Source organism: Ascaphus truei, chromosome 14, assembly GCF_040206685.1.
Source record: "Ascaphus truei isolate aAscTru1 chromosome 14, aAscTru1.hap1, whole genome shotgun sequence".
Classification (NCBI taxonomy): domain Eukaryota; kingdom Metazoa; phylum Chordata; class Amphibia; order Anura; family Ascaphidae; genus Ascaphus; species Ascaphus truei.
Window position 1 is genome coordinate 13,156,292 of NC_134496.1, and position 13,140 is coordinate 13,169,431.

Here is a 13,140-nt window from a genome sequence, read left to right on the forward strand (position 1 = left end):
TATCGACCGCCCGGCGTAACATGCTCTTTAAGGTTTTATTGAACCTTTCCACTAAACCATCTGTTTGTGGATGATAGACTGAGGTTCTGAGATGCTTGATTTTTAGGAGTTTACATAGCTCTTTTGTTACTTGGGACATAAATGGTGTTCCCTGGTCAGATAAGATCTCTTTAGGAATTCCGACCCGGGAAAACAGAAGTACTAACTCTTTTGCTATGTTTTTAGCAGAGGTGCTACGTAGGGGAACTGCCTCCGGATATCGGGTAGCATAATCTAATATTACCAATATATGCTGATGTCCCCTAGCAGACTTTATTAGGGGTCCTACTAGATCCATAGCAATCCGGTCAAATGGTACCTCTATTATGGGAAGGGGTACCAATGGGCTGCGGTATGCTTTGAACGGGGCGGTGATCTGACATTCTGGGCATGAGGAACAATAGTTTGTAATTTCTGCCAGAACCCCAGGCCAATAAAAGCTTCGGAGAACCTTTTCTTTTGTCTTTTCCACCCCTAGGTGTCCCCCCAATGGATGACTATGTGCGAGGTGTAATACTACGTTACGGAATGTCCGTGGTACCAACAATTGTTTAGTTGTAACTGATTTTCTTTTATCAACCCGATATACTAGGTCGTTCTCTACCTCGAAGTAGGGGTAAGCAAGTGACCAATCTGGTTGGCCATGAGTACTATTCTGGTCCCGTATATTTCCCCTTGCTACCGCTAATGTGGGGTCCTCCCACTGGGCCTTCTTAAAACTCCCAGGACTGACCTCTAGGTCAGCGAGGGTCTTATCCTGTACTGGGGTGGTAAGTGCCTGATCAACATCTTGATTTGGGGTATTCCCTACCAAAGTAGTGATGGGGAAGGGAATTTCACAGCACTCCTCCTTTTCCCCTTTCTTATTTGGGCCCTCGTCAACCTCCATTTCTGAAAAAGGGAAAGGATTTGTTTCTTCTAACACTTCGTTATGGTCTGCTATTGAACTCTGGGCGCTATTCTGAGCTGGGGACCACATTTTTAGAAAATGGGGAAAGTCGGTCCCTATTAACACATCATGTGCCAGTTTGGGTACAACACCCACCTTGAAATCTAAAGAACCAAATTCTGTTTCAAAAAAAACATCAACAGTGGAATATTCATGATTATCCCCATGTATACAACAAATTGCCACTCTTTGTGAACTGTTTACCTGTTTCTTCTTAATGGGCAATAGGTATTCGGACACTAGTGTGACCATACTCCCAGAGTCAAGAAGTGCCCGAACCCTCTAACCATTAACCTTTACAAATGCCCACAGATGGTTATTCAAGGGGTCCTCTGGGCTAGGGCCCATACATTGGGACAACAGCGAATAAGGTTCCACGCTGTTGCATTGCATGGGCTCATCATTTAGTGGGCAGATTTTTGCTGTGTGGCCCCTCTCATGACAATTTACACATTTAGGTACATAGTCTGTGTCCCACTTAGAGCCTTTTCCCGGCTCCCCATGTTGGCTATTGCCCTTAGTGTGCGAACCACTGTTGCTGGTGCTGCGTGAAGGTGGTCGCCGCTCTTCAGCTCCCCTTAACCCCGGTACCCTTTTACCGTCTCTGGAAGAGTCCTGGAACCTCGGGTAGTGGGGTTGCTCCACGACTGTGGGTTGCGGGTGCTCTCCTGCTGCATTGTACCTTTCTACGAGGGCCACAAGCTCATCCGCATTGTGGGGGTCACTCCGACTGACCCAATGGCGTAAGGCAGAGGGAAGTTTCCTCAAGAACTGGTCCATGACCAACCGTTCCACGATGTGGCTTGCTGAGTTGATCTCGGGTTGTAGCCACTTCCGGGCGAGGTGGATGAGGTCATACATCTGGCTTCGGGTGGCTTTATCCATCGTGAAGGACCATGCGTGAAACCTTTGGGCGCGAACAGCCGTGGTTACGCCGAGGCGGGCGAGGATCTCGAACTTCAATTTTGCATAGACGTTAGCTTCGGCTGGCTCTAGATCAAAGTAAGCCTTCTGGGGTTCGCCGCTTAGGAAGGGTGCGATTAGACCAGCCCACTCAGCTTCTGGCCATCCCTCTCTCTGTGCCGTGCGTTCAAACGTGAGAAGATAGGCTTCCACATCATCCGAGGGTCCCATCTTCTGAAGGTAGTGGCTTGCCCTGGTCATTTTCGGAACTGGGGCTGCCGCTGCCAGTGGAAGGTTACTGATAGTCTCCCTCAGGATCTCGAGTTCCTGCTGTAAGCCCTGAGCGAACCGCTGTTGCTCCTCTTTCAGCAAGCGGTTTGTCTCTTGCTGGTTTGCATTCGCCTGTTGCAGGGCTTCATTCGCGTCTCTCTGGACAGCGACATTGCGTACCAGCGCACTCACCACGTCTTCCATCTTGTTTGGAGAGAGAGAAAAAAAAACTTTTTTTTTTTTTTTTCTTTAAAGTTCTTTAACCCCCAGACCTTTTAGTGTTCTGCCCGCATTCTCCACCATATGTGACAAACGGCTTACTCCGGGGCTCCGCCGTCTGTCCGGGACTGTTAGAACACGGTCTTTTAGGGTAGGTTAAATGATGAGACGTCACGTACTGTTCCTTTAAACAGGCTATGCCTGGTTTATTCAGTCCCAGGCACTGAGACTGCCACAGTTTAAACAGAAAACAAAGCCAAACAAAAAGCTGCTCGTCTGAGCGATAACTTAAACTTAGATGTCCCTGACTCAGAGTTGGAAGTGGCTTGTCCACTTCCACCAACAAAATAAGTACCTTTGCAGTCTTTAGACAAACTAACAGAATGAATGAAGCGATTTGGGAAAGAGGCTTTCTCACCCCTCTGCAGTTCAGCAGCCTTCCAGGCTCTTGGGCGGGGCCCAGAGGAAACAGGAAACAGGTCTTATATACCTGAACTCTAATCAGCATGACAGGTGACAGAAAACAGGCAGCAGACAAACTGTGGAATGGAGTGCCTGTACCACGAGGCTGCCCTGTTCAGCTTAGACAGGACAGAAACTGTTCAGTATCCTGGGAGCCCTGTATATGGAGTTTATTACCAACCCCTGGTTTCTGTCACAGTATGTATATGTGGTATCTTCTTTAGCTTCATTTGAGGGCGGTACAATGTGGTATCTGCACATTCAGGGACCATTTAACACCTTAAGTCATAAATCGCATACTGCACACTGGGCACTGTGTGCTCATTTGCATGTCATTTCCCAGAATCCCTTGCTGCAGTGGGAGCACTGTGTGCTAATGGTGAAAGGCAGGGTTGTAGACCTGTCTAAGGCATGCAAATGAGCATACAGTAATATTTCCATTTGATATAGAATATATATATATACACACACACATACACAAAGATGCTGAATGCACACAAACATGAAACCATAATTTAAAATAATAGAAATTAACCTCTGATATATCTTCCCTTCTTTATCTGGAAATATGTGGGCAGTGTACTGTATATGTATGTTTTTAGATAGTGACACCTTAATGTTTGTATGTGCAGTACTACAGTATGTGTGTGCCCTGTGTGTGTACTATTCACACAACCAACATAATTAGCATTTATTCTCCAAGCATTTATTTGAAGTGCACATAGTTTTAGCGAATATGACATATTATATATCGCTCTTATATATGTTCACCCTAATGTTTATGTTGTAGCGCCTTTGTAGCCATTTGTATCCAGATCCGCAAAAGCTCCGTTATGTCCCTGAACGTGACGGTAACCTAACTTATCATGTTACGAGGAACCGTGTATCTTCAAAGGACAATAACATACCGCTAACCCAGATTTCTCCCGTAAGGAGCAAAGCGTTAATTACTGTATACCGCCCGTCAGTGATAATCACATGCAAACGATATGCAAATGAGGTATTATCTAACAGCGCATATCCACTAAAGTCCGTTACGGTTCATGCCGGGACTTAACGTTATGTTAATTAGTTCATCCCTAAACGTGGCGTTACCCAGACCCTGATATAGAGCTGTTACTGGGATAAGAGGGATTATTTCCCTCTCCTCTCTCTATATCAGGGTCTGGGCGGGAGTAACGCTGAGACGTACTTAATGTCACATTATCGGATGATATCGCAACCTTATGCCACAATAACGCGACGTTAACCCTATAAAGCCGGTGCTAACGTGATGTAGAATGGCCGTTATCCTGCATATAATGAGCTTTGTGCGTACCATGTTATCGCAGGGAATATATAACGTCCGCTTGTGTTATAGCGAACGGCACGTTATGAGTTATGGGAGCTTTATGGATCGGGACCATAGTGCGGCAACAGCAGGATTAATCTTAAGGGCATTCATCTTAAAGTGTATAAACAGTGGCACGCTGGGAGTGGTAATGTGCATTACCCAGAATCCCTGGCTGCAGCGGAAGCACTGCATGCTGTGTGATTATGGGGGTAAGGCAGGTTTGGTGGGTGCCTGACCCGTGAATGTCCTCATACTGTGTAAGTGCTCTTTATCAGTACTGTACCACGGAGGGGTCTGTCACGTTTTTTTTACTCACCATAACTTATTTGTGTGTCTGTGTTGTAGTGACAGAAAGATTCTCGCTGAGGCGTGCCACAATCTGAATGTGTATAAGTAACCTCGCAGGCCAGGCACCTCTTGGCAAACAGCAGGCATAAGCTTACAGGCACATTAACAGGGGTACGTAGAAAAATGTGACACAGCTCATTTGCCAGTGGCTCGTCCCAAGGGGCCCGGGGGTGGGGGGGGAAGAGGGAGCCGGGACCCGGACTCCTGAACCCCTCCGCAAGCGGTTACAGAGGCCTTGCGCTCCTCCCCGCAGCAATGACACGAAGAGCCAGGGAGAGACGTGACGCTGCCATGTCACGACGTCGAGATGTCATGATATTGCGACGTTGACCGGGGGCCCCTTAAGACGTACTTACACCACTGTCATTTGCATGTCATTACCCAGAATCCATGGCTGCAGTGGAGATACTGTATGCTGTGTGATTACAAAGATGGGAATGTGCTCACACATGTTCTTTACAAGGGCTGTAATATGTACGGAGAGGGTCTTTGTCATTGTCTACTGCACCTCATACAGAGATATCAGGGACACATACATTGCAAGCCCCCACTAATACACAATCAGGACATATACCTCTCCCCTCTTCCTAATACACAGACATCAGGACATAAACCTTTCATCCCCTCCTAATACACAGACATCAGGACATATACCTCTCCCCTCTTCCTAATACGCATCCCTCAGGGACATAAACCTTTCATCCCCTCCTAATACACAAACATCAGGGACATAATCTTTTCATCCCCTCCTAATACACAGGGATATGTATCTCTCTTACATGGTCTTCTTCCTGTTCTTCTCTGCAGACATTCACTGCCTGGTGTAACTCTCACCTTAGAAAAGCCGGGACACAGATCGAGAACATTGAGGACGATTTCAGAAATGGGCTGAAACTGATGTTATTACTGGAGGTCATCTCTGGTAAGTCATATTCACTATACCCAACCCCCTGCAGGTCATATTCACTATACCCAACCCTCTGCGGGTCATATTCACTATACCCAACCCTCTGCGGGTCATATTCACTATACCCAACCCTCTGCGGGTCATATTCACTATACCCAACCCTCTGCGGGTCATATTCACTATACCCAACCCTCTGCGGGTCATATTCACTATACCCAACCCTCTGCGGGTCATATTCACTATACCCAACCCTCTGCGGGTCATATTCACTATACCCAACCCTCTGCGGGTCATATTCACTATACCCAACCCTCTGCGGGTCATATTCACTATACCCAACCCTCTGCGGGTCATATTCACTACACCCAACCCTCTGCGGGTCATATTCACTACACCCAACCCTCTGCAGGTCATATTCACTATACCCAACCCTCTGCAGGTCATATTCACTATACCCAACCCTCTGCAGGTCATATTCACTACACCCAACCCTCTGCAGGTTATATTCACTACACCCAACCCTCTGCAGGTCATATTCACTACACCCAACCCTCTGCATGTCATATTCACTACACCCAACCCTCTGCATGTCATATTCACTACACCCAACCCTCTGCAGGTCATATTCACTATACCCAACCCTCTGCAGGTCATATTCACTATAGCCAACTCTCTGCGGGTCATATTCACTATACCCAACCCTCTGCAGGTCATATTCACTACAGCCAACTCTCTGCGGGTCATATTCACTACACCCAACCCTCTGCAGGTCATATTCACTATAGCCAACTCTCTGCGGGTCATATTCACTATACCCAACCCTCTGCAGGTCATATTCACTACAGCCAACTCTCTGCGGGTCATATTCACTACACCCAACCCTCTGCAGGTCATATTCACTATACCCAACCCTCTGCAGGTCATATTCACTATACCCAACCCTCTGCAGGTCATATTCACTACACCCAACCCTCTGCAGGTCATATTCACTACACCCAACCCTCTGCATGTCATATTCACTACACCCAACCCTCTGCATGTCATATTCACTACACCCAACCCTCTGCAGGTCATATTCACTATACCCAACCCTCTGCAGGTCATATTCACTATAGCCAACTCTCTGCGGGTCATATTCACTATACCCAACCCTCTGCAGGTCATATTCACTATAGCCAACTCTCTGCGGGTCATATTCACTATACCCAACCCTCTGCGGGTCATATTCACTATACCCAACCTTCTGCAGGTCATATACACTATACCCAACCCTCTGCGGGTCATAATCACTATACCCAAATCTCTGCGGGTCATATTCACACCCTCTGCAGGTCATATTCACTATACCACACCCTCTGCCGATCTGCGGGTCATATTCAAACAGCTCCAGATCCTGAATTGGGGTTTTACTAGAGAAGAGAGGAGTGTTCTGGGTGGAAAAGTTATATGGGGCAATAGAATTTAAAGGGAGGGGTTATATGAGGTAATAGGAGTTAACGGGAGGGGTTATATGAGGTAATAGGAGTTAACGGGAGGGGTTATATGAGGTAATAGGAGTTAACGGGAGGGGTTATATGAGGTAATAGGAGTTAACGGGAGGGGTTATATGAGGTAATAGGAGTTAACGGGGGGGGTTATATGAGGTAATAGGAGTTAACGGGAGGGGTTATATGAGGTAATAGGAGTTAAAGGGAGGGGTTATATGAGGTAATAGGAGTTAACGGGAGGGGTTATATGAGGTAATAGGAGTTAAAGGGAGGGGTTATATGAGGTAATAGGAGATCCAGAGAGCAGTTATTTGGGGCAATAGGAGGACATATAGGGACAATAAGAGGCGTTATAGGGAGGGGTTATATGGGGCAATAGGAGGAGTCACTGGCTTTCCCGGAGAAAAGCAAAACATATTTATCACAAGATACAGATTTATAAAACACTTTAAGGCAGATTTCATCTTTCTAAGAAGCAGATTCCTTGGGAAGTTGTTAAAAATAATGTAAGTTGTTTGAAAATAAAATGTTGTCCTTCTAATTGGGACTGAAACGTGAATGCATGTGCTGGTCTTTTGCAGGGGAGAGACTGCCTAAACCGGACAAAGGAAAGATGCGTTTCCACAAGATTGCAAATGTGAACAAGGCTCTAGATTACATTGCCAGCAAGGGTGTGAAGCTGGTCTCTATTGGTGCTGAGGGTAAGTATTCAGGGGACAGCAATGGTGTAATGCAGGGTGACACAGTGTCAGAAAGAAGGGTGCTATGAGTCTGTCCCTCCCCCCGCAGGGTGACACAGTGTCAGACAGAAGGGAGCTATGCGTCTGTCCCTCCCCCCGCAGGGTGACAGTGACACAGACAGAAGGGAGCTACGAGTCTGTCCTTCCCCCCGCAGGGTGACACAGTGACAAAGACAGAAGGGAGCTATGAGTCTGTCCCTCCCCCCACAGGGTGACACAGTGATACAGACAGAAGGGAGCTATGAGTCTGTCCCTCCCCCCGCAGGGTGACACAGCGTCACAGACAAAAGGGAGCTATGAGTCTGTCCCTCCCCCCGCAGGGTGACACAGTGACACAGACAGAAGGGAGCTATGAGTGTCCCTCCCCCCGCAGGGTGACAGTGACACAGACAGAAGAGAGCTACGAGTCTGTCCTTCCCCCCGCAGGGTGACACAGTGACAAAGACAGAAGGGAGCTATGAGTCTGTCCCTCCCCCCCCACAGGGTGACACAGTGACACAGACAGAAGGGAGCTATGAGTCTGCCCCTCCCCCCGCAGGGTGACACAGTGACACAGACAGAAGGGTGCTATGAGTCTGTCCCTCCCCCCGCAGGGTGACACAGTGTCACAGACAAAAGGGAGCTATGAGTTTGTCCCACCCCCGCAGGGCGACAGTGACACAGACAGAAGGGAGCTATGAGTCTGTCCCTCCCCCCGCAGGGTGACACAGTGACACAGGCAGAAGGGAGCTATGAGTCTGTCCCTCCCCCCCGCAGGGTGACACAGACAAAAGGGAGCTATGAGTCTGTCCCTCCCCCCACAGGGTGACACGGTGACACGGTGACACAGTGACACAGACAGAAGGGAGTTATGAGTCTGCCCCCCCCCACTCACTCAGGGTGACACAGGCAGAAGAGAGTTATGAGTCTGTCCCTCCCCCCGCAGGGTGACACAGTCATAAGGGCTATTTTTGTGGGGGAAATCGGCGATGTAGTATTTATTAAATGAATGAATATATTCTTCAGTATTAGGCAATAACTTTTTTATTTGTACTAACAATTTATGTCATAAGACAAACTTTCCAAAGTTCTCCTCTCTTCCTCAGGTCGGCAATACTGATATACAAAGCAATCAATGACTAAAACAGAGGTTTGGAAAGCAGAAAAAAAAGAGATTTAGATAAGGCGGGGTTCTGCTTTCCAAACTTCTGCTTTAGCCATAGAAACCTTTGTAACCCCGTATTTGCAACCTGAGGAAGAGAGGATAACTCTCGAAAGCTTGTCCTATGACATAAATTGTTAGTCCAAATAAAAAAAATATCGCCTAATACGGAAGAACTCATTTATTCTGCACTATCGCAACTGGACTAACGTGTGTGTGTGTGTGTGTGTGTGTGTACACACGAAACAAGAAAATAAAAGTATCCTAACTAAAGCACTCTGGTATACAAAAAATATCAAATGTATTAATGAAATAATGATCCAAGTAAACACAATTACCCAGTGGTGTGGGGGCATGTGTACAGTCTATCTATCCTGAAAATGTGTTATTGTATTTATCATTACAAACATGATGCTATTTCTAATGATAGATATATATATATTTACAGTTGCTATATATATATATATATATATATATATATATATATATATACATACACACACTGTAAATATATATATCGAGCGGGAATATATATTGTGTGTATATATATATATATACACACACATATATGTATATGCTATGACTGTTATGTGTAATTTCCCACGCTCCTCTCCTAACTCGATCTGTTCTCTCCTTCCACAGAAATTGTTGACGGCAATTTAAAGATGACTTTGGGTATGATCTGGACTATCATTCTGCGTTTCGCCATCCAGGACATTTCTGTTGAGGGTGAGTACGGACTCCATGTTCTTATCTGGTTGATCCTTATCTTATATGTCTGTTTAAAACGGATCTGTGAGTTAAATTCTGGTCCAAGTCAAATTGCTTTGGAATAAAATATGGTGTTTTCAAAATAAATGCACGTATATTATTACATTGTCATAAAGAAGAGCAGGCGTGGAGTAGTTGCTTAGCATGCTGGTCGGGAATGTGTGGTGTTGGAGGTTCAATTCCTGCTTCAGGTAAATAATTCGTATTTATTTGTGGTAAAGAATTGTCCCACTTTTATTTGTTGATTTCTAAATAAATGATCATTAATAGTAGTTATGCTGCACTGGAAAAAAGTGAATAAAGATGAGGTGGTAACCCAAACCCAAGAAACTTCTTCTGTCTTTCTTAGAAACTTCTGCCAAGGAAGGTTTGTTACTCTGGTGTCAAAGGAAGACAGCTCCTTACAGGAATGTCAACGTGCAGAATTTCCACATCAGGTAACACCTGGGGTGTGAATATAAACATAGGGGGAAAGGGGAATCCAACGTAGGGGCAAAGTGACCTAGTGACAGGGACGTGTTTAATGGGTTAAGGGTCAGTCCAACATAGGACAAAGTGACTTAATGACAGGGACGTGTTTAATGGGTTAAAGGGTCCGTCCCACGGAAGGGCAAAGTGACCGGGACGTGTTTAATGGGTTAATGGGTCAGTCCCACATAGGAGCAAAGTGACATGATAATAGGATAGTCTCATAGTTTAGCTGGCCTCTCTCTCACAATTCTGGGGAAATCTCACCATATCTCTCTCTCTCTCTCCTGAAGCTGGAAGGACGGCCTTGCACTCTGTGCTCTCATCCACAGGCACAGACCTGATCTCATTGACTACTCCAAGCTCAGAAAGGTTTGTATACCTCCTCCTCCTCCTCACCGCTGGCTCTAGTTCTTCTTCACACACATCTTTCTTTTTATCTTTCTCCCTTCCTTTCTGCCATTGTTCCTTCCTTTTCTTTCTCACTTTCTTTTATGAGTGATTCTGTTCTTGATTTTGTATTATGTTGCAATGTACTCGTAGTATAGACAATAGTCTATAGTCTAACCGGCTTGTAACCCGTTAAATTGGAATTTCTTTTTTCAGGATGACCCCATTGGTAACCTCAACACTGCATTTGAAGTGGCAGAAAAATATTTGGATATCCCCAAAATGTTGGATGCAGAAGGTGAGTAAGTGTTTGTGAGAGTAAGGTGAGAGTTTGTGGCTGTTCTGCATTGATACTGAAGTATTTATTTATAACAACATTTATATAGCGCCCTTATCCAGAGCGCTGTACAATAGCTCGTAAAACTTGGTTGGTGGGGCACAGGGAAGGGAACATTATGGTTGTGTTATGGGTTAGGTGCATTGAGCGCTTGCTTGGTTGGTGGGTTACAGGGAACATTATGGTCGGGTTATGGGTTGGGTGCATTGAGCGCTTGCTTGGTTGGTGGGGGACAGGGAACATTACGGTCGGGTTATGGGTTAGGTGCATTGAGCGCTTGCTTGGTTGGTGGGGCACAGGGAAGGGAACATTATGGTTGTGTTATGGGTTAGGTGCATTGAGCGCTTGCTTGGTTGGTGGGGGACAGGGAACATTACGGTCGGGTTATGGGTTAGGTGCATTGAGCGCTTGCTTGGTTGGTGGGTTACAGGGAACATTATGGTCAGGTTATGGGTTAGGTGCATTGAGCGCTTGCTTGGTTGGTGGGGGACAGGAAAGGGAACATTACGGTCGGGTTGTGGGTTAGGTGCATTGAGCGCTTGCTTGGTTGGTGGGTTACAGGGAACATTATTGTCGGGTTGTGGGTTAGGTGCATTGAGCGCTTGCTTGGTTGGTGGGGGACAGGGAAGGGAACATTATGGTTGTGTTATGGGTTAGGTACATTGAGCGCTTGCTTGGTTGGTGGGGGACAGGGAACATTATGGTCGTGTTATGGGTTAGGTGCATTGAGCGCTTGCTTGGTTGGTGCACAGCGGTTGGAGTCAGGTCTTTGGATTTAATCTGGTCGGTGGCATGGTGATGGGTCTGACAGTGGTGTCAATTGGATCTATGAGGTGGGTGACTGTGGAGAGTTTTGGAGAGGCTTTAGGAAGGTTTAGGAAGGGGTGAGGTAGGGGAGATCATGGGTGTTGGGGAGGGTGGGGTGAGGGAGGGGATTGGAAAGAAGGTTAATGGGGGGGGGGGATCATGGAATGTGATGGAAAAAAGATGAGTTTTGAGTTGCCTTCTGAAGATGTAATTGCTGTTAGTTCGCAATACTAGAAGTTATAGTTAGCAGTATACTGTATGTGCAATAGGAGAAGGTATAGGGAGCGGTTATATGGGGCTAGGAAGTTATAGGGAGGGGTTATATGGGACAATGGGAGAAGTTATAGGGGGTGGGTTATATGGGGCAATAGGAAGAGTTATAGGGAGCAGTTATATGGGGCAAAAGGGGGCGTTATAGGGACCGGTTATATGTTGTAATAGGACAAGTTATAGGAAGTGGTTATATGGTGTAATAGGAGGAGTTATAGGGAGTGGTTATACGGGGTAATAGGAGTAGTTAAAGGGAGCGGTTATATGGGGCAATAGGAGGTCTATGGAGCAATACGAGGTGCTTTACGGAGCGGTTACATGGAGACCGTAAACACTACTGAAGGTTTTAGGACTTTTTAAATGAAAATTTAAATATATTCAAACACAGATAGGGAAAAAAATAAGAACAAGGTTTCCACCTGCTGTAGAGGCCGCCACATGGACCTTACTTTCAAAGTCATATTGGGGGGGGGGGGGTATATTTGAACATGTCGATATCATTGGCTTATTTTGGTCCTAGAAAGGACTGCACCTTTAATATCTTATAGACATGACTGATGATCATAATAGGTATTTAACTTGGGTCCTCCTCTTGTCTCTGCAGATATTGTAAATACACCCAAGCCCGACGAGAAGGCCATTATGACCTATGTATCCTGCTTTTACCATGCGTTCGCTGGAGCCGAGCAGGTAAGGGGTTATTCTTTACTGAGTTACATCAGTATATAACGGGTTTGAAATCTCACTCCTGGGAAGTGACACTCACTCATTTGAAAGCTACTTGACTTGATGGAATGCAGTCTTACTCATTAGGAATACAGCCCCACTCATTAGGAATACAGTCCCACTCATTAGGAATACAGTCCCACTCATTAGGAATACAGTCCCACTCATTAGGAATACAGTCCCACTCATTAGGAATAAAGTCCCACTCATTAGAAGGAAATCTCACTTTCTAGAAGGCTGTCTCATATATTTGAGGACAGCATCACTCATTAGAAGACCGTCCCACTCATTAGAAGGGTGTTTCACTCATTGGAAGGTAGTCTCTCGCTTACTGGTAGGCATTGGGAAGGCAGTCCCACTCATTATAATACAGTGTCACGTATAGGAAACCTCAATAGAAGGCAGGTCCATTGTTTAGAAGGAAGTTTCACTCATTGGAAAATTGTTTAACTACTTTTAAGGCAGTACCACTCATTAAAAGATAGTCTCACTCATTAGGAAGACAGGCTTACTCATTGCTAGGCAGTCTCACTCAGAAGGCAGTCCTACTCATTAGAAGGCAGCCTCGCTCAT

The 13,140-nt window shown here is 45.9% G+C and overlaps 1 protein-coding gene across 1 annotated transcript in view; it reads left to right on the plus strand.

Annotated features, from left to right (window-relative positions):
* The window catches only part of ACTN3 (actinin alpha 3), an 89,246-nt gene that overhangs the window by 62,637 nt on the left and 13,469 nt on the right, over positions 1 to 13,140 (plus strand). Inside the window, exons 2-8 of the mRNA XM_075569734.1 lie at positions 5,331 to 5,445; positions 7,499 to 7,618; positions 9,441 to 9,527; positions 9,919 to 10,006; positions 10,331 to 10,409; positions 10,644 to 10,725; positions 12,446 to 12,531. Of these exons, the coding sequence (XP_075425849.1) occupies positions 5,331 to 5,445; positions 7,499 to 7,618; positions 9,441 to 9,527; positions 9,919 to 10,006; positions 10,331 to 10,409; positions 10,644 to 10,725; positions 12,446 to 12,531 (657 nt within the window). The remainder of the gene's footprint in view (positions 1 to 5,330; positions 5,446 to 7,498; positions 7,619 to 9,440; positions 9,528 to 9,918; positions 10,007 to 10,330; positions 10,410 to 10,643; positions 10,726 to 12,445; positions 12,532 to 13,140) is intronic.